Source organism: Coregonus clupeaformis, chromosome 37 (genome assembly GCF_020615455.1).
Source record: "Coregonus clupeaformis isolate EN_2021a chromosome 37, ASM2061545v1, whole genome shotgun sequence".
Classification (NCBI taxonomy): Eukaryota; Metazoa; Chordata; class Actinopteri; order Salmoniformes; family Salmonidae; genus Coregonus; species Coregonus clupeaformis.
Genome location: NC_059228.1, coordinates 1,646,859 through 1,673,065, shown reverse-complemented (window position 1 = coordinate 1,673,065; position 26,207 = coordinate 1,646,859). Strand labels below are relative to the sequence as shown.

At 41.4% G+C, this 26,207-nt stretch overlaps 1 protein-coding gene across 1 annotated transcript in view; it reads left to right on the top strand.

Annotated features, from left to right (window-relative positions):
• LOC121553231 (cadherin-23-like) overlaps nt 1-26,207 on the top strand; it is a 511,998-nt gene that overhangs the window by 331,236 nt on the left and 154,555 nt on the right. The window contains exon 9 of the mRNA XM_045211458.1: nt 11,269-11,347. Within this exon, the coding sequence (XP_045067393.1) occupies nt 11,269-11,347 (79 nt within the window). The remainder of the gene's footprint in view (nt 1-11,268; nt 11,348-26,207) is intronic.

The window sequence follows — 26,207 nt, the reverse complement described above, 5'->3', positions numbered from 1 at the left end:
ACAGAGGGAAAGATGAACAGAGCAAAGTACTTGATGAAAACCTGCTCCAGAGCGCTCAGGAACTCAGAATGGGGCGAAGGGTCACCTTCCAACAGTACAATGTCCCTAAGCACACAGCCAAGACAAAGCAGGAGTGGCTTTGCGACAAGTCTCTGAATGTCCTTGAGTGGCCAAGCCAGAGCCCGGACTTGAACCCGATCGAACATCTCAGGAGAGACCTGAAAATAGCTGTGCAGCGACGCTCCCAATGCTTACTTACAAGCCCTTAACGAACAATGCAGTTCAAGAAATATAGTTAAGAAAATATTTATTTAATTAAATAAAGTAAAAAAATAAATAATAAGAAGAAAGTAACACAAGAAAATTACATAACAATAACGAGGCTATATACAGGGGGTATCTGTACCGAGTCAATGTGCAGGGGTACGGGTTAGTCGAGGTAATTTGTAAAGTGACTATGCATAGGTAATAAACAGCGAGTAGCAGCAGTGTAAAAACAAAGGGGTCAATGTAAATAGTCCTGGTGGCCATTTTATTAATTGTTCAGCAGTCTTATAGCTTGGGGATAGAAGCTGTTAAGGAGCCTTTTGGTCCTAGACTTGGCGCTCCGGTACCGCTCTATGACTTGGGTGACTGGAGTCTTTGACAATTTTTGGGCCTTCCTCTGACACCGCCTAGTATATAGGTCCTGGATATCAGGAAGCTTGGCCCCAGTGATATACTGGGCCGTAAGCACTACCCTCTGTAGCGCCTTACGGTCAGATGCCGAGCAGTTGCCATACCAGGCGGTGAAGCAACCAATCAGATTGCTCTCGATGTTGCAGCTGTAGAACCTTTTGAAGATCTGAGGACCCATGCCAAATCTTTTCAGTCTACTGAGGGGGAAAAGGTGTTGTCGTGCCCTCTTCACAACTGTCTTGGTGTGTTTGGACCATGATAGCTCGGTGGTGATGTGGACCCCAACGAACTTGCAACTCTCAACCCGCTCCACTTCAGCCCCGTCAATGTTAATGGGGGCCTGTTCGGGCCTCCTTTTCCTATAGTCCACGATCAGTTCCTTTGTACTGCTCACATTGAGGGAGAGGTTGTTGTCCTGGCACCACACTGCCAGGTCTCTGACCTCCTCCCTATAGGCTGTCTCATTGTTGTCTTGTTAACAAGCTATAGTTTTGGCAAGTCGGTTAGGACATCTACTTTGTGCATGACACAAGTAATTTTTCCAACAATTGTTTGCAGACAGATTATTTCACTTATAATTCACTGTATCACAATTCCAGTGGGTCAGAAGTTTACATACACTAAGTTGACTGTGCCTTTAAACAGCCTGGAAAATTCCAGAAAATTATATCCTGGCTTTAGAAGCTTCTGATAGACTAATTGACATCATTTGAGTCAATTGGAGGTATACCTATGGATGTATTTCAATGCCTACCTTCAAACTCATTGCCTCTTTGCTTTACATCAAGGGAAAATCAAAAGAAATCAGCCAAGACCTCAGAAAAAAAATTGTAGACCTCCACAAGTCTGGTTCATCCTTGGGAGCAATTTCAAAACTCCTGAAGGTACCACATTCATCTGTACAAACAATAGTACGCAAGTATAAACACCATGGGACCACGCAGCCATCATACCGCATAGGAAGGAGACGCGTTATGTCTCCTAGAGATGAACGTACTTTGGTGTGAAAAGTGCAAATAAATACTAGAACAACAGCAAAGGACCTTGTGAAGATGCTGGAGGAAACAGGTACAAAAGTATCTATATCCACAGTAAAACAAGTCCTATATCGACATAACCTGAAAGGTCGCTCAGGAATGAAGAAGCCACTGCTCCAAAACCGCCACAAAAAAGCCAGACTACGGTTCGCAACTGCACATGGGGACAAAGATCGTACTTTTTGGAGAAATGTCCTCTGGTCTGATTAAACAAAAATCGAACCGTTTGGCCATAATGACCATCGTTATGTTTGGAGGAAAAAGGGGGTCGCTTGCAAGCCGAAGAACACCATCCCAACTGTGAAGCATGGGGGTGGCAGCATCATGCTGTGGGGGTGCTTTGCTGCAGGAGGGACTGGTGGACTTCACAAAATAGATGGCATCATGTGGATATATTGAAGCAACATCTCAAGACATCAGTCAGGAAGTTAAAGCTTGGTCGCAAATGGGTCTTCCAAATGGACAATGACCCCAAGCATACTTCCAAAGCTGTGGCAAAATGGCTTAAGGACAACAAAGTCAAGGTATTGGAGTGGCCATCACAAATCCCTGACCTCAATCCTATAGAAAGTTTGTGGACAGAACTGAAAAAGCGTGTGCGAGCAAGGAGGCCTACAAACCTGACTCAGTTACAAAAGCTCTGTCAGGAGGAATGGGCCAAAATTCACCAAACTTATTGTGGGAAGCTTGTGGAAGGCAACCCAAAATGTTTGACCCAACTTAAACAATTTAAAGGCAATGCTACCAAATACCAATTGAGTGTATGTACACTTCTGACCCACTGTGAATGTGATGAAAGAAATAAAAGTGAAATGAATAATTCTCGCTACTATTATTCTGACATTTCACATTCTTAAAATAAAGTGGTGATCCTGAATCCTAAAACAGGGATTTTTTACTAGGATTAAATGTCAGGAATTGTGAAAAACTGAGTTTAAATGTATTTGGCTAAGGTGTATGTAAACTTCTGACTTCAACTGTATATTACAGCTAGAAATCAAAACTGGATAGTCTTCAGAGTTAGATGGGAGGGGTTGAAGATAGATGAAGGCTGGGACTAAAAACAAACAAAGATAACTAATGTCAAATATACTGTTCGTGAAATGTATGTACTGTGGTATGTACAGTGCATTCGGAAAGGATTCAGACCCCTTCACTTTTTCCACATTTTGTTACGTTACAGCCTTATTCTAACATGTATTAAATTGTTTTTTCCCCCCTCATCAATCTACTCACAATACCCCATAATGACGAAGCAATAACACGTTTTTTTTTCCAAATGTATTACAAATAAAAAAACGGAAATATCACATTTACATAAGTATTCAGACCCTTTATTCATTACTTTGTTTACGCACCTTTGGCAGCGATTACAGCCTCGAGTCGTCTTGGGTATGACGCTACAAGCTTGGCACACATGTATTTGGGGAGTTTCTCCCATTAATCTCTGCAGATCCTATCAAGCTCTGTCAGGTTGGATGGGGAGTGTTGCTGCACAGCTATTTTCAGGTCTCTCCAGAGATGTTCGATTGGGTTCAAGTCCTGGCTCTTGCTGGGCCACTCTATGACATTCAGAGACTTGTCCCGAAGCGACTCCTGTGTTGTCTTTGCTGTGTGCTTAGGGTCGTTGTCTGAGGTCCTGAGCGCTCTGGAACATGTTTTCATCAAGGATCTCTCTGTACTTTGCTCCGTTCATCTTTCCCTCAATCCTGACTAGTCTCACAGTCCCTACTGCTGAGAAACGTCCCCACAGCATGATGCTGCCACCCCCATGCTTCACCGTAGGGATGGTGCCAGGTTTCCTCCAAACGTGACGCTTGGCATTCAGGCCAAAATAGTTCAATCTTGGTTTCATCAGACCAGAGAATCTTGTTTCTCATGGCCTGAGAGTCTTTAGGTGCCTTTTGGCAAACCCCAAGAGGGCTGTCATGTACCTTTTATTGAGGAGTGGCTTCCGTCTGGCCACTCTACCATAAAGGCTATATTGGTGGAGTGCTGCAGAGATGGTTGTCCTTCTGGAAGGTTCTCCTATTTCCACAGAGGAACTCTGGAGCTCTATCAGAGTGACCATTGGGTCACCTCCCTGACCAAGACCCTTCTCCCCCGATTGCTCAGTTTGGCCAGGCGGCCAGCTCTAGGAAAAGTCTTGGTGGTTCCAAACTTCTTCCATTTAAGAATGATGGAGGCCACTGTTTACTTGGGGACCTTCAATGCTGCAGAAATGTGTTTGTACCCTTCCCCAGACCTGTGCCTCGACACAATCCTGTCTCGGAGCTCTACAGACAATTCCTTCCACCTCATGGCTTGGTTTTTGCTCTGACATGCACTGTCAACTGTGCGACCTTATATAGACAGGTGTGTGCCTTTCCAAATCATGTCCAATCAATTGAATATACAGTGGGGCAAAAAAGTATTTAGTCAGCCACCAATTGTGCAAGTTCTCCCACTTAAAAAGATGAGAGAGGCCTGTAATTTTCATCATAGGTACACGTCAACTATGACAGACAAATTGAGAAAAAAAAATCCAGAAAATCCCATTGTAGGATTTTTAATGAATTTATTTGCAAATTATGGTGGAAAATAAGTATTTGGTCACCTACAAACAAGCAAGATTTCTGGCTCTCACAGACCTGTAACTTCTTCTTTAAGAGGCTCCTCTGTCCTCCACTCGTTACCTGTATTAATGGCACCTGTTTGAACTTGTTATCAGTATAAAAGACACCTGTCCACAACCTCAAACAGTCACACTCCAAACTTCACAATGGCCAAGACCAAAGAGCTGTCAAAGGACACCAAAAACAAAATTGTAGACCTGCACCAGGCTGGGAAGACTGAATCTGCAACAGGTAAGCAGCTTGGTTTGAAGAAATCAACTGTGGGAGCAATTATTAGGAAATGGAAGACATACAAGACCACTGATAATCTCCCCTCGATCTGGGGCTCCATGCAAGATCTCACCCCGTGGGGTCAAAATGATCACTAGAACGGTGAGCAAAAATCCCAGAACCACACGGGGGGACCTAGTGAATGACCTGCTGAGAGCTGGGACCAAAGTAACAAAGCCAACCATCAGTAACACACTACGCCGCCAGGGACTCAAATCCTGCAGTGCGAGACGTGTCCCCCTGCTTAAGCCAGTACATGTCCAGGCCCGTCTGAAGTGCATTTGGATGATCCAGAAGAGGATTGGGAGAATGTCATATGGTCAGATGAAACCAAAATATAACTTTTTGGTAAAAACTCAACTCGTCATGTTTGGAGGACAAAGAATGCTGAGTTGCATCCAAAGAACACCATACCTACTGTGAAGCATGGGGTTGGAAACATCATGCTTTGGGGCTGTTTTTCTGCAAAGGGACCAGGACGACTGATCCGTGTAAAGGAAAGAATGAATGGGGCCATGTATCGTGAGATTTTGAGTGAAACCCTCCTTCCATCAGCAAGGGCATTGAAGATGAAACGTGGCTGGGTCTTTCAGCATGACAATGATCCCAAACACACCGCCCGGGCAACGAAGGAGTGGCTTCGTAAGAAGCATTTCAAGGTCCTGGAGTGGCCTAGCCAGTCTCCAGATCTCAACCCCATAGAAAATATTTGGAGGGGAGTTGAAAGTCTGTGTTGCCCAGCGACAGCCCCAATACATCACTGCTCTAGAGGAGATCTGCATGGAGGAATGGGCCAAAATACCAGCAACAGTGTGTGAAAACCTTGTGAAGACTTACAGAAAACGTTTGACCTGTGTCATTGCCAACAAAGGGTATATAACAAAGTATTGAGAAACTTTTGTTATTGACCAAATACTTATTTTCCACCATCATATGCCAATACATTCATTAAAAATCCTACAATGTGATTTTCTGGATTTTTTTTTCTATTTTTGTCTGTCATAGTTGACGTGTACCTATGATGAAAATTACAGGCCTCTCTCATCTTTTTAAGTGGGAGAACTTGCACAATTGGTGGCTGACTAAATACTTTTTTTCCCCACTGTACCACAGGTGGACTCCAATCAAGTTGTAGAAACATCTCAAGGATGATCAATGGAAACAGGATGCACATGATCTCAATTTCGAGTCTCATAGCAAAGGGTCTGAATATTTATGTAAAAAGGTATTTCTGTTTTTTATTTAAATACATTTGTAAAAAAATCTAAAAACCTATTTTCGCTTTGTCATTATGGGGTATTGTGTGTAGATTGATGTGATTTATTATTATTTTTTAATCCATTTTAGAATAGGGCTGTAACGTAAGAAAATGTGGAAAAAGTCACTGAATAAGCTGGAAGTGGAAGCCTAAGTATTGTTGTCCATTAGTTTACTCCAATAAGGGGAGGGGTCGTAGGGTTAGGGGAAATTAGGTAGGCTTGGCAGAGGTCAATTCTGCAGAACTTTTGGCCCCCAGCTAGGCCTGCGATAAGGTTGTCTGTGTTTTAGCGGATACTGCTCAGCGGACAATACAGGGTTAACTGTGACTTTAAAGTCTCCACATATCCTGATTCCACCATCCTTCCACCATCCTTCTTAAGGAATGGTATGATGGGTGTCGCCCATTCACTCACGCTGACCAGCTCCAGTACTTTGTTCTTGACTAAAGCGTCCAAGTCAGCCTCAACTTTTGGTGTGATAGCATAAGGTATAGGTTGTGCTTTCAGAAACATATAATGCTAAGCTTCGCTATAATGTATTTCATGCTACCCAGCTCTCCATTAAAGACTTCTCCATGTTTCTTTAAGATGACGGGCAGGCCTGTGTCTCCATGTATCATTCTACTCATTGAAGGCCAGTCCGGTGTGATTTTCTCTAGCCACAAATGTCCCAGTAGTGACATTTTATTTATCCTTTTATTACGTATTATTACGTAGAGTGACAGCTTTTCAGTTTGTCGATTTAACTGAACTGTGACCTCAGTGATGCCTACATCTTATTACCTGGCCTGTCTGGCTGTAGATGGGTGCATAGCAGAGGTGGGACAAAGTCATTGTTATGCAAGTCACAAGTAAGTCTCAAGTCTTTGCCCTCGAGTCCCGAGTCAAGTCGAGTCAAAGATGAGGCAAGTCCCAAGTCGAGTCAAAAGTCAAAGCCATCAAGTCTCAAGTCGAGTCCAAAGTCCTACATTTTAGTTTCGAGTCATTTCAAGTCCTCTTAGCAAGCCTTTGCAAGTCATTACAAGTCCTCGTAGCAAGTCTTCTCGAGTCATAAGGCGCAAGTCCAAGTCAAGTCACGAGTCATTGATGTTAAAGTCCAAGTCGAGTTGCAAGTCTTTGTACATTTTGTCGAGTCGAGTCTGAAGTCATCAAATTCATGACTCGAGTCTGACTCGAGTCCAAGTCACATGACTCGAGTCCACACCTCTGGTGCATAGTAAATTAAATATATTTGGCCTCATTACACAAAAAAATATAGGCAGGCTCGTTCGATGTGACCCTTTTTACCCAACTGCTGAGCTTCTTTATTAGCTAGTTCCATGGACACACTGACTTCAATAGCCCTTGCCAAGGTCAGATTACTTTCAGTCAAGTCTCTTTTTTGTAGCTTCACTCCATAGCCCACATACTAGACTACCTCTTAAGGATCGCACCCTTTTTTCAATTTTCACCTAAAATGACATACCCAAATCTAACTGCCTGTAGCTCAGGACCTGAAGTAAGGATATGCATATTCTTGATACCATTTGAAAGAAAACACTTTTAAGTTTGTGGAAATGTGAAATTAATGTAGGAGAATATAACACATTAGATCTGGTAAATGATAATGCAAACAAAAAAACATGCGTTTTCTTTTTTTATCATCTTTGAAATGCAAGAGAAAGGCCACAATATAATATTGCAGTTTAGGCGCAATTTAGATTTTGCAGTGTGTGCAAAGTTTCAGATTGATCCAGTGAAGCATCGCAATACTGGACTATTTTGTATCAAGTCTGCCCAAATGTGCCGAATTGGTCAATTGATATATTTTCAAGTACATAACTATAGAGAACAATGATATGGTAATACAAAATGTAAGTTTACACACTCCCAGGAATGTCATACATGATGGATCATTAGCTTATACACTAACTTTCACACATCTAGATGGCCGGGCGGGGTGGGTGTGGAGCCAGAGACAGCAGGGGTTCAAACTGTAGAACTCAGTTCCTACATCTGAATATAAAAATGGATTTTATCAAACAAAATTATGCTACATTCTATCTCTGGGACCCTTAGGATGACAAATCAGAGCAAGATTACTGAATGTAAGTACATTATTTACTTTCAGAGGTGAATGTGTCAAACCAGTTGCCGTGATAAGATTTTTGTTGTTGTGCACTCTCCTCAAACAATAGCATGGTATTCTTTCACTGTAACAGCTACTGTAATTTGGACAGTGCAGTTAGATTAACAAGAATTTAAGCTTTCTACCCATATAAGACATGTCTATGTCCTGGAAAGTTCCAAGATCTCGCCATCACGGTTGACAACTCTGTTGTGTCCTCCTCCCAGAGTGCAAAGAGCCTTGGCGTGACCCTGGACAACACCGTGTCATTCTCCGCTAACATCAAGAGAGTGACCCGATCCTGTAGGTTCATGCTCTACAACATTCGGAGAGTACGACCCTGCCTTACACAGGAAGCTGCACAGGTCCTAATCCACGTACTTGTCATCTCCCGTCTGGATTACTGCAACTCGCTGTTGGCTGGGCTCCCTGCCTGTGCCATTAAACCCCTACAACTCATCCAGAATGCTGCCCGTCTGGTGTTCAACCTTCTCAAGTTCTCTCACGTACCCCGCTCCTCTGCACACTCCACTGGCTTCCAGTTGAAGCTCCGATCTGCTACAAGACCATGGTGCTTGCCTACGGAGCTGTGAGGGGAACGGCACCTCCGTACCTTCAGGCTCTGATCAGTCCCTACACCCAAACGAGGACATTGCGTTCATCCACCTCTGGCCTGCTGGCCCCCCTACCTCTGCGGAAGCACAGTTCCCGCTCAGCCCAGTCAAAACTGTTCACTGCTCTGGCACCCCAATGGTGGAAGAAGCTCCCTCACGACGCCAGGACAGCGGAGTCACTCACCAGCTTCCGGAGACACTTGAAACAGCACCTCTTAAAGGAATACCTGGGATAGGTTAAAGTAATCCTTCTACCCCCCCTTACCCCACCCCCCAATTTTTTTTTTTGTAAAGTGGTTATCCCACTGGCTATAAGGTGAATGCACCAATTTGTAAGTCGCTCTGGATAAGAGCGTCTGCTAAATGATGTAAATGTAAATGTAATTCTGTATGTGAGCTCCACTGCTCAAGACTTTCATCAAACTGTCCAATATTTGAAAAATTCCAACCATTTTAAGTTTCTCAATAAGCTCCTGATTCTCACTCTCAATATTGTTCTCAACCACGGCAACGTTATGTTCTGCGACTGTAATATTTTCCTCAATCATGTGATCTTCATTCACTTCACTCACTGGCGTTTCATCTTCAAGTTTTTAATTCCAAAGTTCGTCTTCACAGTTGAATAAATGTCGTTTCCTTTCCTCTTCCTTTACTCCTCCCTTTTTTATCACATTGTTTTCCCGCTCCAAAGTCTGTCTCAAATCCTTTTCTGCAGTCCATGACGTTGCTAACTCTCCATCTTAGCTAGCTCGACTATGCACTTGCCTCTGCTAGCAATACACTGTGCTAACATTAGCCTAGACTGTACCAAGGAAAATAACAGTTTTAAACTTAAAAATAAAATCTACTTCTTCCAGACAGAATAGTTACCGAAGGTTCAGACTTACTCGTCGCCAATCTTTTGTTATGTCTCTTAGGTTTCATAACCACGTCTTATAACAATTCAATAATGATGAGACGGGAGACAGCAATCAGTTCAACCATTCATCTAGAACATGCTCATCTCAACGCATAGAACCCCCACAACCCCAATACACCACACTAGTGTTTGCCTGTGATAAGCCTTGGGGCTAGATTGCCTGAGTGGGTGTCAACTGTCCTCAAGGCCGCTGACATTTACTCATCAACGGATATCAAACACATAGCCCTGTCGTAGGTCATTTCTCAAACGCCATCTTTCTTTCTTTCTTTCTTTCTTTCTTTCTTTCTTTCTTTCTTTCTTTCTTTCTTTCTTTCTTTCTTTCTTTCTTTCTTTCTTTCTTTCTTTCTTTCTTTCTTTCTTTCTTTCTTTCTTTCTTTCTTTCTTTCTTTCTTTCTTTCTTTCTTTCTTTCTTTCCATCCCTCTCATGTTCTCTTTCTTTCTCTCTCCCTGTCTCTTTCTCCTGCTCCCTTTATCCCTCTCCTTCCCTCTTTCTCCATCCCTCCCTGTCTCTCTCTCTCTTTCCCTCTATCTCTTTCTGTCTCTCTGTTTCCGCTAACCAACCTGCCATCTGTACAAAACTTTGATGATGGGTTGAGAGAGAAAAGGCTTTGTCAAAGAACAGGGCCAGAGTTTTGGGCTGTTGTTTTGGATTTGTGTTGTCAGAAATGACATTTAAACCCTTTCTGGGACAAACACAATTTGGCTGTCAAACTGCTGAGCTGAAATGGTAGAAGGAAAAAAAGGAGGAGGATGGGGGCGGTGGGTAGTATTGTACAGGGATAAGGGATGAAGACACAGAGGAGAGGGGGAATATCTTTGAACTGAGAGTGAGGGAGTAATGGAGAGAGAGGGAAAGAGGGAGGAGGGTGAGGGGTGGGGGGTTTAAATGCCGGTTGATTGAACATATTCCACTTGTGTGGACAGCAGGAGAATATTGCTCATATTTTTTCAGCTCTCCCTCCCTCTCTCTCTCTCTCATTCTCTTTCTCTCTCTCCCTGTCTCTACCCCCCCATCTCCCTCTCTCCCCGCTCCCTCTCTCTCCCCTGCCTCTCTCTCTGTCTCTCTGGTAGTGATTACTCCCCTCTACAAGACCTGTAATTGATTCTGCTGTAATTGGTCAATGACAGGAGATGCTTTGGCAGAAGTGCAGCATAAACACGCCTCAGATACAATTTGCGGGATCAATGGGAGGTAGATAGGAAAGGAGGGAGGGAGAGAGGGATGGAGACAGGAGAGGGAGGGGGTGTTCTCTGGTCAGCTTGGAAGAGGTAGCGAGAGAGAGGGATGGAGAGAAAGAGAGGTTTCTAAGCACCGCCACTGTGTCTGATTGAGGCGCGGAGGCCGAGAAAGCTCCGCGGATCAAAGACTTTTCAAATAGCTTTTTTTCCTGAACCCTCTCTCTTTATCGTTCTCTAAGTTTTTTTCACGAGTTGCAGCCTTATCTGCTCAGCTGGAGAGTTTTGAAACAATAGGAGAGAAATAAGGCCAGTGCAAGGCTAACGACCCACTCTGGAGCAGAAAGAGTCCATTTGTACTTTGTGATGGTTGTTATTTTGTGGCAGCTGACATTTTCTAAGTGCGCAATGGCTCAGGGATATTGGCGATAAATGGTTAATTAGTGCCCCTATAGATGTGTGTGTCGGGGGGTCTATGTGTTCGTATGTGTACTGAGTTTCTCGGTGTGGCAGTGTTCTAAACCTCTTCTGTATGCATGTGTTCATGCCTGTGTGTATGCCTGTGTGTGTGTTTGTGTGTGTGTCCACAGGGCTATGAGGTGCGCAAGATAAGAGCCATTGATCAGGATCTGGGGAGACCGAGGGGCATTGGCTACACCATCATCTCAGGTCTGTCACACTCAATCAATCAGTTAATCAATCCCCATCACACACACACACACACACACACAAAATCAATCACTGTGATGATGCTAATCTTACAGAATAATACACAAGACTGATCCAAACACATATCAATCAATGCTTTCATATAATAATACAATATAATAATATAATAGGCTGTAAACTATCAATCTCTGTTCAGTGCAACTGTGCAGAACATTAAATATATAAATATAAATAAGTATAAATATAAATATGACAGTAATCAATCAAGATCATACTGTACATCAGGGAGTTTGGCTACCATGTCACCTCCACCTGGGTTGTGTTCAGTTGGACACTGTAAAAAAATGACAATTTCTTTTTCGACAAATGTTTATACCTCCCTGTTTAACTCTGTTTCAAACCCCACAACTAAGTTGTGTTACAATACCTCACTACAGTTAGACAGACAGAGACATACTGTCCTGTAAACCAACATACAGGAGTTGGGGCCGTGAGGGTGTTTGTGTGTGTGCATGCGTGTGTGTGTGCGTGCGTGTTGGGGACGTCCTCTGTGATGTCTCTTTGTATCCCACAAAATACAGACACTTCAACAGAACTTTCTTCAACTCCCTTCCATGTACTGTACAGTATGTACTGCAGCTGAATATGAAAGGGCGTAAGGAAAGGATAAGGATAATTTCCACCAGTCTGTATTGTGCTGATATGCTAACAGACCTACTTTATGTTTTGTTGTTGTATGACTTAAACCGAGTCGAGTGGGGTTGGGTGGCTGAGTCTGGTTCTTTAACCTCTTAGACCACAATGGAAGGAGAAGAAGAGTGAGGGAGAGAGAGGCGTGGAGGTGGCAGGGCCGTGCACAGACCTTTGGGGGGGGCATGTGCAAAAAAAAAAGCACCCCAACATTTTTGGCTCTGCACACAGACTCGTTGTGCAATTATTAGGCCTACTAGAACAGGAGAAAGCAGCACAATCTGATGAGTAAACTATTTTGCTAAACTATTTTGCACGCACAATTGCTGCGCAAATGTAGCCCATCATTACAGCCATAAATGATTATGCTTTTACAAAACGCAAGATATGTTGCAGAAATAAACTGCGTTTTACACATGCCTTTAGAGCTGAAAGTAATTCATGTTAGCAGCCAATATCAACTAGGGATATATTATGTCACTCTTCTGGAGTCCAGAGCAAGCAAAATCATACGGCCTACTTGTAGCGGAGGTTGCAGGATCAGATGGAAAGCATGTTCTTTCTGCGCCACGCCATCACTTTGGAGGGCAGCCTGCCTGCAGAGCTGGGTAGCCCTGTTCTTGCTCACAAATATTGTAATAGATTTGCCAGAATATGTTACACCTTCATATCATAATATTGAAAGCAGTGGTATGTTACAGCTGCGTATCTTTAGACATATAGCCAATAGCCACTCAAACTAGGCCTATCTAAAATATGAAAATTATCAATAAAATTGGCAGGTAGCCTATTGTTCTGGTAAAGATGAGTCAGCAGTAGATTGCTAAACTCTATTTTATATGGATAATATACATGTAGGCCTACTCAGTTTTTGCCAGGCAAATGTATAGGAAATGAAACAAGTTAATTTTGGTCACTAATCTGGATATGTGCGCCCGCCTTTGTGTGCCAATGCTGATGTCTGGTCATTGTTCAACAATCAAGACACACAACGTTTTGGTTATGAAGCATAGATGAGAATTTAATGATGTGGTGTGGCAAAGCTCTTAAAAGAAAAGGAGAGAAAAAAATCAAGAATGGACTCTACCTACATGTGTATTTATCCTGCTGTTTTTACCAAACAAATGTCAATGATTTGGGCTCAGAACAGCAACGACAAAACATTTAGACAAAAAATTATACCACCACCGAAAAGGGCTTTTTGGAGACTGGAAGGGCAAAGTGGCATGTGCTCTGCACAGGTAGAGCCCTATCTGTGCATGTGCCTGGGAGGTGGGCATGAAGAAGAACGAGAAAAGAGAGGACTGTATAATGCAGAGAAGGCACGTACAAAAGTAAGAGCAGATCAGCAGGACACATACTACAACGAGCTTCAACTAATGAGGAAAAACAGAGGATACATATCATACAGTAAATTAATAGAAATAAAGAGAGGAATAGATAGAAAATCATGCAGAGAATTGAGCTCACTTGTATGCAAACCACATAGCCAGCCTAGCACAGCAGCTACCCCATGCACCCTGGTATGCCCTGGCTAAACTCTGTGTACCACCTAAGAGGGTTGCCAGCCATGATGTCAGCACATGGCATGGGTGCCAGCTGGTTAGTAATGTGGCCTGGCACAGGTTGAGATAGGGTAGCATGCTGGGTGGAAGAGTGGCACAGGGTGGCAGGGTGGTACACTTCTTAGCGATAGAGATGCCCATCTGCAGAGTCACTGGCTGACCTTAACCAGTCACTCTGAACCTACAATGTAAGAATTTTCTGTAATTTCAACAGTAAAACACAGTAGAATGCACAGTAAAATACCATAAATCTGTTTTACAACATTAATGCTGTAGATTATGGGTAAAATGCTGAAAAATAGCCTACTGTTATTAACTGTAATTGGAAGCCTTCTGTAACAACATACTGTATTTCTTTACATTAATAGCTTTTGCCTACTGTAGATTCAAATTACATTTACATTTACATTTTAGTCATTTAGCAGACGCTCTTATGAGTGGTCTGCTTTCAGGCTCTAACATCATGCTGTCTGGTGAGACACATGAAGCTGAGACTATTTTAGTAAATATCTTCTTGAAGCTGCTGTGAAGTGGAAGAATATTTCCAGGAGCTGCTGGGTAGGTACCTTGACTTGTTTATAAGTATCTTTATTGCTAGCCAATGTTGAATTACTGCATGTTTTTTTAACTAACGTAGCTAGCTGGCTAACGTTTGTTAGCTAGCATAGTTAGCTAGCTCAAGTTGACACAAGCCATTTCGGCCTGCTCTAAATTTCTCGTAAATATCTTGCTGAGCAACCTTGAAAAAAATCACCCAGATAATAATTGTTGTGATGATAGGCTTAACTGTATCACAGCCTCTTAGTGCCATAGATAATAAATTGAGTGCAGATTTGTGACTGTTATGTTTTCACCATTACTACAGAGAAAATGGCTTGCTTCTAGCAGTTAAAAATATATTACCAATATTATCAGCGCAACGGATTGACGGGCCGCATTTTACACATAAATCACATTGTAGGCCAGTAAATTACTTGCGAGCCTCAACCGCTAAAGCCAATGCAAATTACCAGTGCACCAGTGTTGTATCGAGGTGCCTGCTTACCTAAAGTGCTTCCACTGGGCAGCTCTATCACAGTGTCACTGGCGGTAGTAACGTGGACAATTTTTTTCCCTCCCAGGATTATATTTCCAGTACGATAGCCTACACAAGAAACAGCTACGGGTATGTTCATGAATTCACTCTGGAGTGCCAGAGTGCGCTCAGAGTGCGCACTGGGTGTTCGTAAATTCGGAGCATTATCAGATTGTCCGTTTGTAAATTCAGAGCGTTTTGCTCGTTCAGAGCGCACACTGGACACTCTGGCCGAGGAGTAGGGTTGATCGGAGTCAGTCAACCACCCAAGCTAACTGGCTAGTTTGCTAGCTACTTCCAGACACAAATGAGAGAACACCTCACCACTGACCATATTACTCGCCCTAGCAGAGCTGGTTAGGCTATAGTGTTGGTGACTGTAACTTTGCTGCTGTCAACAATTTCATTACATGTTTTTGCCGACGTTTACTGACACTGGTCATATTCAGCAGGTGTTGCGCGTTCGTTAATTCCTCCGTTATTTTGCGAGCTGGCACACTCAGACGAGAGTGCTCTGAAATTGTAGTAGATAGCAAGAGTGAATTTACGAACGCACCCCAATATTGGTAGCCATCTGGATGTCCCCATGATACAGTCTACTCAATGGGGAGAGCATGAACGACAACAACACTGGGACAGTGTCCTCCTTAGCTGTCACAACACTGTGACAAAGGCTGTGTGATTTGGTGCACTCGGCTCTCAGCTGCGCGACATATGTCCGTGTCCGTATGACCTATCAACAACATCGTTCCATAATGCTACAGTATTAGCTAAACCTGTTCACTTTACCAGTAGTATGCAAACATTTGGTGGCGCAGAAATAAATTAAAATGTTGTGAGTCTGGTCAAATAATATGTGGTATTGTGTAGGCTATAGCAATGTTTTATTAGTTAGCAAGGGTTTGAAGTAGGTGTATCTAGCTGTCTTATTTGTATTTGTTCAATGCCTCAATTTATTTCATAAACTATATTGGATATATGGCTGTACAGATTCCTGGTTCAAATCAACCCAAGATGATGAACCCTGAAGATTGGACAAAATGCATGACAAGGTGGCCCAGAGGAAGCCAGCTGTTCTCAAACCCTACATTGCTCCATTCTTCCAAGAGCTCACAGAGTTTGAATGAAGACCTCTAGTGAGGTAGGTACACACACACGACCCCAGCTTAATATGTCCCTTGTCACCTATATTTACCATCTCCCTCTCTCTCTTTGTCTCTCACTCTCTCTCCCCACACCCCACACACACAATATAGTTTTTAAATGAGTGTTGTAATGATGCTCTTATTTGGTTACATATGTGTTAATTAACGGTTGTTACTTCTATTGTCAATTATTTTGTTAATTTGTTGTTAATGTTGTTACCAATTTGAATAAATGTATATTATGTACAAATGTATTGTTTTTCTTACGTTTAGATTTCTTACGTTTAGGAGAATTTAATGAACTTTACAGCAGGGATGCTGTCATATGTTTTACAGTATTAAAAAGTCATTAATTAGATAGTGTGTCTAGTCCCTGTGGTAGAGGGAAATCATAAATTATAGCGCTGTACTAAGCCCTTATGGAGCTGGAGCCTGTCGGCTCTCTCTAGTCACTATCAGTTTAATAGATCATGGATAGAGAAGGATGATGACGCAGCGCCCGGATAATAAGGTAGGAGGATGATGCAATTTGGTGTGTGTGTGTGTATGTTTGTGTGTGTGTGTGTTTCCACATGTTTGTGTGCGCATGAGTGTGTGTGTACACCTGTGTGCTTGTGTAAGACGCCTACTTCTCATATCCTCGAGTGTCCTCAGAGGGAGTGACTTAGTCCTGTGGGACTCGTCTCATTAGTTCAGTAATTAAGATAAACAAGGTTTTAATTGCAGAGATGATTTATGCCAATGATCTGGATCAGGACATTCTCTCTCTCTCTCTCTCTGGGATAATCTGGGATTTGATGCGTACAGTAGATAGTGACGCTCTGTGAGCTCTGGATCTGTTGTTGATGGGTATGTGTGTGCATGTGTCGGGGTGGGGGGGGACTAAGAAAGAGGTTGGGTGTGTTCGAGCAGTAAGGGTAACGAAGCCGTCTGTAGACGAAAGTCGCCGATTGAAGTCGGGCAATGTGCATCTGCGACAGATGACAGTCAGACACTGGTGGTTTTCCAACAGCAAGGCTCAGATCAACATGGCAGTTTTTCTTTATAAATGTCTAAATAAACTTTTCTAAACCCCCATATCACACACTCACAAACTAAAAACATAATGTGTGAACAATTAATTGGTTAGAGAGAGGTCTCAAATATCACTTTCATTTGTAAGCCCTGTAGCTTTAGAATCGCGGCAAAGTTGGTTCCTGTTTCAGTCACGTCTTTGGTCACGTTCGCGTGGGTCAACCAAAAACACCCTAATGATTGGTTGACAAATAGTGCCTCCCACAATGCAGGTGATGGCTGCATGGTGCAGCTGGTGATAAGCAACTGCAGCGACATGACTTCATCAAAAACTGCATGACCTTTGATCACATAATTTCTGTAAAGTTCATGCAGTCGACATGTAGGCGCAAGTCGGACAATTTTTATCCCGATAATGCAACACACTTTGAAAGGTGGTGACCAACGATGGTCACCGACTATACAGAATTGAACTGATCAAACATGCTGTCGTGACGTGACTTTCATTACTGTGATGACTATTATTTATTGATTAAATTAATCATGTAACAATTAACTCATTAGGAATTTGGGGCACCACGGGAAAAGTTGTTTAACAAGTTACCGTTTCCCAAATTAACTCTAAAGATATCTAGATATCTCTTATCATTTAACAGTCATTTATTAATCATTTACCTCATTACAGTCTCATTCTGAAAGTCATAGGCTCTTTAAGTCTGCACGAACCCGGGTCTTACTGATCATTCCGTACCACACAAATTGATGTAATTAATTATTAACTAATAAAAAATGATAACACAAGATACAAACATGTACACAGTATAGGTAGGGATTATAAACTTAAAACAATTAAAATGGGTCCCTAGCGGACTAACACAATATGACACCTGTTACAAAAGATGGCGAGTTAAAGAGAGAGAGAGAAAACACTTGGATACACATGGACCTACGCTCATAGTAATTTCTAATACTTTGCCCAGAACTGCCCCCCGTTTGATAAGAAGCAATGCATGTATTTACGTGTTGGAGGTCTTCATCGTGTATCTCTGTTGGACCCAGGCCTTTGTGGGAAGGGGTCGATTGGTCTTTCTCTTTCGGATGGCCTTTTAGATTTAAGGCTCTGATTGTCCACAAGAGGTCACAATGTCCTTCTTCTTAGTTGTCTGTTTACTTTCACTCGTTCTGGAAGTGGTCTTCTGAGGACGGCTAATCAGCCGTGTCGATGATCCCATGTGGGGTGATGAGAGCAATGTAGTAGATGATGGTTTGAAGAGAGTAACAGGATGGTCCCACTTAAATTCACCTTCTTAGATACAGTACTTAGAACAGCTACTCAGCCGTAACATTGATTGTTAGTGGAGGAAATGTTGTAGTCTTCACCTCATGTTGATTTTCAGGGTCTGGACCAATATGGACAAAAGCTGCAATTTGAGGTCCGTCTAGTCTGATCTGATAATTCTTATCTCAATCTTTTATGCACTCTGATGAAGAGGGGTGTTTCCATCATACTGACATGCTCTCTGAGCACCCTTGGGCGTGGTTAGTTACGAGGCAAAAGTATTATTATCACTATGATTTTTGTAGAAAGCTAAAATCACATTCCTATCTTCACGAAAAACATTGTCTTCCTCCTTGATATTTTCTAGACAACGTATAGGATGTAAACCTGATATACACAGTGTAAAAGTTCTTCAAGTCAAAAAAAAAAAAAGTATCTGAAACAAAGGACATTCCTTTCACCATACTAGGATGCCAGAGATTTATGGCAGTATTAAGGTGTCAAGACCGGCACACACAATAATACCAAAGTCAATATCAGCATGTGAAGTAGCTAGCTAGCTGTAAAATCACCTAAACAAACTGAACTACCAATTTAGGAGTCTATCTCACCGGGTTCAACTTGCAGTTCGTCTCTGCCACTGAGCTATAAACGGTGTCTCTGCCCAGAGCGAGAGCAGAGTTATGTTACTTTCCCACAGAGATCATTTTGAGGAGATGGGAAACTCCATTAGAATCGGATTGCGTGACGATTTGCTTAGCAAGTGTGAAACGCAGCATGACAACGTGAATACGATTGGTCGACAGTCATTTAGGTGGGGTGTTTCTCCATTCATTGCCCAATGGGATTCCTGTCTTCTCCTTTCAGTAATGTATATGTTTCCAACAGACACGGCGCATTACGACATGGTACTTGAAGGAGAAACGATTGAGCACATCAAAGTATAGAAATCTATACTTTATCATGATGATATAAACGGATGGATGTGTTCTAGACTAGTATGGCCATACCATGTATTGGCTGATTTGGCGATCTGGAGTGCAGGTAATTGTTTTAAAAGCGTTATGAAATTTGATAGTGTGTTATCTTCAGTTACAATAATTATATAGGTATGATGCATTCCTACACAATTTCCTGATTTTCACAGGCGGACCACTTAGAAGTTAAATTCATGGGGAAATGTTTTATTTTACCCACTGGTATAACATAGGCTTTAACCAAAAACAATTTTCTGGGGGTGGATTATCCCTTTAATGAGTGTTATTATGTGAGTTGAGTGGACTTAAAAGGACAAGAATTTGAGCTAATTTTTGGAAGTTTGTTTACTCAAGCTGAATTGCAACAAGCTTGTTGAGTAAAATTACAAATTCATGTTTAATCAATACCACTCAAAACCACGCCCATCATTATAATATTTCCTAGCATGCTCTATTGCAGGTTGATTTTCAGAATTGTTTCAATACCTGTGTTTTTGCATGTACATTGATTGGTTGATTCATCTTATGCTACACATTTTTCTAAACTTATCCAATCTGTTAGTAGATGGCTGTTCCAGTTTATATGATTTAGGGGTCACGCTGTAGATGCACTACAAACTATCTAATGACTATCAGTAACATGTCAACTGCATGTCTTTAGCCTTTCAGTAGTATCTCAACAGTATATCTCAAAATTTCCAACAAGGTAGTCTATCTATAGATGCTCAACAAACCATATGTAGACTATGAACAGTATTTCAACAGCATACAGTGCCTTCAGAAAGTATTCTTAAATTGATTAAATTGTTTTTTTCCCCTCATCAATCTACACACAATACCCAATAATGACAAGCAAAAACAGTTTTTAGAAATGTTTGCTAATTTATTAAAAATAAACAAACTAAAATATCACATTTACATAAGTACTCAGACCCTTTACTCAATACTTGCTGCACAGCTATTTTCAGGTCTCTCCAAAGATGTTAGATCGGGTTCAAGTCCGGGCTCTGGCTGGCCCACTCAATGACATTCAGAGACTTGTCCCGAAGCAACTCCTGCGTTGTCTTGGCTGTGTGCTTAGGGTCGTTGTCTTGTTGGAAGGTGAACCTTTGCACCAGTCTGAGGTCCTGAGCGCTCTGGAGCAGGTTTTCATTAAGGATCTCTCTGTACTTTGCTCCGTTCATCTTTGCCTTGTTCCTGACTAGTCTCCCAGTCCCTGCCGCTGAAAAACCTCCCCAAAGCAGGATGCTGCCACCACCACGCATCACCGTAGGGATCGTGCCAGGTTTCCTCCAGACGTGACACTTGGCATTCAGGCCAAAGAGTTCAATCTTGGTTTCATCAGACCAGAGAATCTTGTTTCTCATGGTCTTTAGGTACGTTTTGGCAAACTCCAAGCGGGCTGTCATGTGCCTTTTACTGAGGCACATTGGTGTGTAATGAGGAGCAACCAGACACTACACTTTACACATTTATAAAATAGCTTATTCCAGTTACTAATAAGCATGCACCCATTAAGAAAATGACTGTAAAAACTGTTAAATCCCCTTGGATTGATGAGGAATTGAATAATTGTATGGTTGAGAGGGATGGCAAATAAGTCTGGCTGCACAACCAATTGGCTAATGTATTGTAAATTGAGAAATCATGTGACTAAACTGAATAAAAATAAGAAAATACACTATGAAACAAAGATAAATGACAAAGAATAATAGTAAAAAGCTTTGAAGCACCTTAAATGTAATTTTGGGAAAAAAGGCAAATTCAGCTCCATCATTCATTGAATCAGATGGCTCATTCATCACAAAACCAACTGATATTGCCAACTACTGTAATGGTTTTTTCATTGGCAAGATTAGCAAATTTAGGCATGACATGCCAACAACAAATGCTGACACTACACATCCAAGTATATCTGACCAAATTATGAAAGACAAGCATTGTAATTTTGAATTCCGTAAAGTGAGTGTGGAAGAGGTGAAAAAAGTATTGTTGTCTATCAACAATGACAAGCCACCGGGGTCTGACAACTTGGATGGAAAATTACTGAGGATAATAGTGGACGATATTGCCACTTCTATTTGCCATATTTTCAATTAAGCCTACTAGAATGTGTGTCCCCTGAGGCTTGGTGGGAAGCAAAAGTCATTCCACTACCAAAGAATAGTAAAGCCCCCTTTACTGGCTCAAATGGCCGACCAATCAGCCTGTTACCAACCATTAGTAAACTTTTGGAAAGATTGTGTTTGACCAGATACAATGCTATTTTACAGTAAACAAATTGTCAACAAGCACAGCACTTACACAAATGACTGAAATTGATGATAAAAAAGATTGTGGGGGCTGTTTTGTTAGACTTCAGTGCGGCTTTTGACATTATTGATCATAGTCTGCTGCTGGAAAAATGTATGGGTTATGGCTTTAAACCCCCTGCTATATTGTGAATAAAGAGTTACCTGTCTAACAGAACACAGAGGGTGTTCTTTAATGGAAGCCTCTCCAACATAATCCAGGTAGAATCAGGAATTCCCCAGATTAGCTGTCTAGGCCCATTACATTTTAAAATCTTTACTAATGACATGCCACTGGCTTTGAATATGTATGCGGATGACTCAACTCTATACATGTCAGCTACTACAGAAACTGAAATGATTGCAACACTTAACAAATAGTTGCAGTTAGTTTCAGAATGGGTGGCAAGGAATAAGTTAGTCCTAAATATTTCTGAAACTATAAGCATTGTATCTGGGACAAATCATTCACTAAACCCTAAACCTCAACTAAATATTGTAATAAATACATGTGGAAATTGAGCAAGTTGAGGTGACTAAACTGCTTGGAGTAACCCTGGATGGTCATGTTCAAAACAAGATGTGGAGAAGTATGTCCATAATAAAGCGCTGCTCTACCTTCTTAACAGCACTATCAACAAGACAGGTCCTACAGACCTTAGTTTTGTCACACCTGGACTACTGTTCAGTCGTGAGGTCAGGTGCCACAAAAAAAGGACTTAAGAAAATTGCAATTGGCTCAGAACAGGGCAGCACGGCTGGCCCTTGGATGTACAGAGAGTTAATATGAATAATATGAATGTCAATCTCTCCTGTCTCAAAGTGGAGGAGAGATTTACTTCATCACTACTTGTATTTATGAGAGGTATTGACCTGTTGAATGCACCGAGCTGTCTGTTCGAAATACTGTGCACAGCTTGGACAACCATGCATACCTCACAAGACATGCCACAAGAGGTCTCTTCACATTCCCCAAGTTCAGAACAGACTTTGGGAAGTGCACAGTACTACATAGAGCCATGACTACATGGAACTCTATTCCACATCAAGTAACTGATGCAAGCAAGTAAAATTAGATTTAAAAAAACAGATAAAAATAAACCTTATGGAACAGTGGGGACTGTGAAGCAACACAAACATAGGCACAGACACATGCATACACACACATGATAGCATACGCACTATACACACACGTACACATGGATTTTGTTCTGTAGATATGTGGTAGTGGTGGAGTAGGGGCCTGAGGGCACACTGTGTGTTGTGAAATCTGTGAATGTATTGTAATGTTTTTAAAATTGTATGAACAACCTTAATTTTGCTGGACCCCAGGAAGAGTAGCTGCTGCCTAGGCAGCAGCTAATGGGGATCCATAATAAATACAAATTCAAATAATCTACCATAAAGGCCTGATTGGTGGAGTGCTGCAGAGATGGTTGTCCTTCTGGAAGATTCTCCCATCTCCACAGAGGAACTCTAGAGCTCTGTCAGAGTGACCATCGGGTTCTTGGTCACCTCCCTAACCAAGGCCCTTCTCCCCCGATTGCTCAGTTTGGCCAGGCTGCCAGCTCTAAGAAGATTCTCAGTGGTTCCACATTTCTTCCATTTAAGAATGTTGGAGGCAACTGTGTTCTTGGGGACAATTCAATGCTGCAGAAATTTTTTGGTACCCTTCCCCAGATCTGTGCCTCGACACAATCCTGTCTCGGAGCTCTACGGACAATTATATAGACTGGTGTGTGACTTTCCAAATCATGTCCAATCAATTGAATTTACCGTAGGTAGACACCAATCAAGTTGTAGAAACAACTCAAGGATGATAAATGAAAACAGGATGCACCTGAGCTCAATTTCGAGTCTCATAGCAAAAGGTCTGAATACTTACGTAAATAAGGTATTCTTAATTTTTAAATAAAAAAGAAAAAAATCTGTTTTCACTTTGTCATTACGGGGTATTGTGTGTAGATTGCTGAGGATTATTATTTTTAAAATCCATTTTAGAATAAGGCTGTAATTTAACAAAATGTGGAAAAAGTCAAGGGGTCTGAGTACTTTCCGAAGACACTGTATCTGTAGCCTGTCAGTAATACAGTATTTTAACAGTATATCCCCTCATTTGCACAAATGCCAAGCCCATGTATAGATCATCAACAAACAATAAGGAGACTATCAGCAGCATCTCAACTGCATATCAGTCATTCTAGTAACTATATGTAGATATGCTTTGGGACTATCCAAATAATCTAAGCTCAAACACAAATTGAGCTTAGATGATGGTCTATAGACTATCTACTTCACATTCAAATATGTATCAACTGATTATCATGTTTAGTACATTCCCTAACCCTCTAGTAACCCTCTGTAGATATGCATTGGGATTATCTAAATCAAGTGAAACACTGTTTAATTAATTTAATATACAGGTATTTTTAGGTTTTTAAGGTTTTATTTATTCGCACCAAAGAAAATAAGTGAAAGACAAAACAGTACAGATAAAAAAAAAACAGGTTAAAACGGTGTGCAGGTGAGGTTGGAAGCCCAAAAGAGCTTATTTTAAAACCACATCACAAATATAAGTAAAAAAAAAAAAAAGTTGTGTTATATAGATGGATTTCAGAATTAACCTGGAATAATCCATTGAAGGGTTTAGGTAAACTGTCTGGAAGGTATGTGTATTTATAGATGAAAGTGCGTAATTGGCATACATTGATGTCGTAAATAGACAAGATATTGAGTTTCTTAAACAACGGTGCAGATGGAGCCAGGTAATTAGAGGAGGTGCTCGTCTTGCAAATGTATTTTGTATGATAAGCAGTTTTTGTAAGTAGGAGGCATATGTGCTGGCCCAGACAATATTACAGTAAATGAGATATGCGTACATTAAGCTATAGTATAGTGTTAGGAAGCAAGCCTGGTGAACCAAACCACTAATCTTTCGGATGATACCAACATATTTCATCACTTTGCTGCAGACAAATTGAAAATGATCTCTCCAGGATAACTTTTCATCAATTAAAACTCTGAGGAATATAGTGGAGGTGACTTGTTTCATTTCATTCCCACCAATTGAGATTCTGGCACTTTTTTTTAAACAATATTTCTTATTCTTACGAGTGAATACAATAAAGTTGATTTTTTTTACATTTAAAGATAATTTGCTTATCTGGAACATTCAGAAAATGTGGCCATACCTGAGTTGGCTTCATTAATTAGTGAATCAAAATTATTGTGTGATAAAATCAAATTGGTGTCATCAGCAAAGAGAATGGGAAGTAAAAACAAACAATAGAATTATTGTAAAATTGACTGTGTCCATAAAATCTATATAGTATGTATAAGCTGGAAGTAGAGGCCTAAGCATTGTTGTTCACTAGTTTACTCCAATTAGGGAAGGGGTGATAGGGTTGGAAAGTAATAAAGGGATTTTTATTTTTTTATAAAGGATATGTATATATGTATGTATGTATGTATGTATGTATGTATATACAGTGCCTTGCAAAAGTATTCATACACCTTGGCGTTTTTCCTATTTTGTTGCATTACAACCTGTCATTTTAATGGATTTTTATTTGGATTTCATGTCATGGACACACACAAAATAGTCCAAATTGGTGAAGTACAGATCAGGGTTGGGTTATAAAAAAAATATCAGAAACTTTGAACATCCCACGGAGCACCATTAAATCCATTATTAAAAAATGTAAAGAATATGGCACCACAACAAACCTGCCAAAACTCACAGACCAGGCAAGGAGGGCATTCATCAGAGAGGCAACAAAGAGACCAAAGATAACCCTGAAGGAGCTGCAAAGCTCCACAGCGGAGATTGGAGTATTTGTCCATAGGACCACTTTAAGCCGTACACTCCACAGAGCTGGGCTTTACGGAAGAGTGACCAGAAAAAAGCCATTGCTTAAAGAAAAAAATAAGCAAACACGTTTGGTGTTCGCCAAAAGGCATGTGGGAGACTCCCCAAACATATGGAAGAAGGTACTCTGGTCAGATGAGACTATTTTTGAGCTTTTTGGCCATCGAGAAAAAAAAGACAATGTTTGGCGCAAACCCAACACCTCTCATAACCCCGAGAACACCATCCCCACAGTGAAGCATGGTGGTGGCAGCATCATGATGTGGGGATGTTTTTCATCAGCAGGGACTGGGAAACTGGTCAGAATTGAAGGAATGATGGATGGCGCTAAATACAGGGAAATTCTTGAGGGAAACCTATTTCAGTCTTCCAGAGATTTGAGACTGGGACGGAGGTTTAGCTTCGAGCAGGACAATGACCCTAAGCATACTGCTAAAGCAACACTCGAGTGGTTTAATGGGAAACATTTAAATGTCTTGGAATGGCCTAGTCAAAGCCCAGACCTCAATTCAATTGAGAATATGTGGTATGACTTAAAGATTGCTGTTCACCAGCAGAACCCATCCAACTTGAAGGAGCTGGAGCAGTTTTGCCTTGAAGAATGGGAAAAAATCCCAGTGGCTAGATGTTCCAAGCTTATAGAGACATACCCCAAGAGACTTGCAGCTGTAATTGCTGCAAAAGGTGGCTCTACAAAGTATTGACTTTGGGGGGGTGAATAGTTATGCACGCTCAAGTTTTCTGTTTTCTTGTATTATTTCTTGTTTGCTTCACAAGAAAAAATATTTTGCATCTTCAAAGTGGTAGGCATGTTGTGTAAATCAAATGATACAAACTCCCCCAAAATCCATTTTAATTCCAGGTTGTAAGGCAACAAAATAGGAACAATGCCAAGTGGGGTGAATACTTTCGCAAGCCACAGTATGTACCCTCTTAGGGTCCAGTTAGAGTTGATC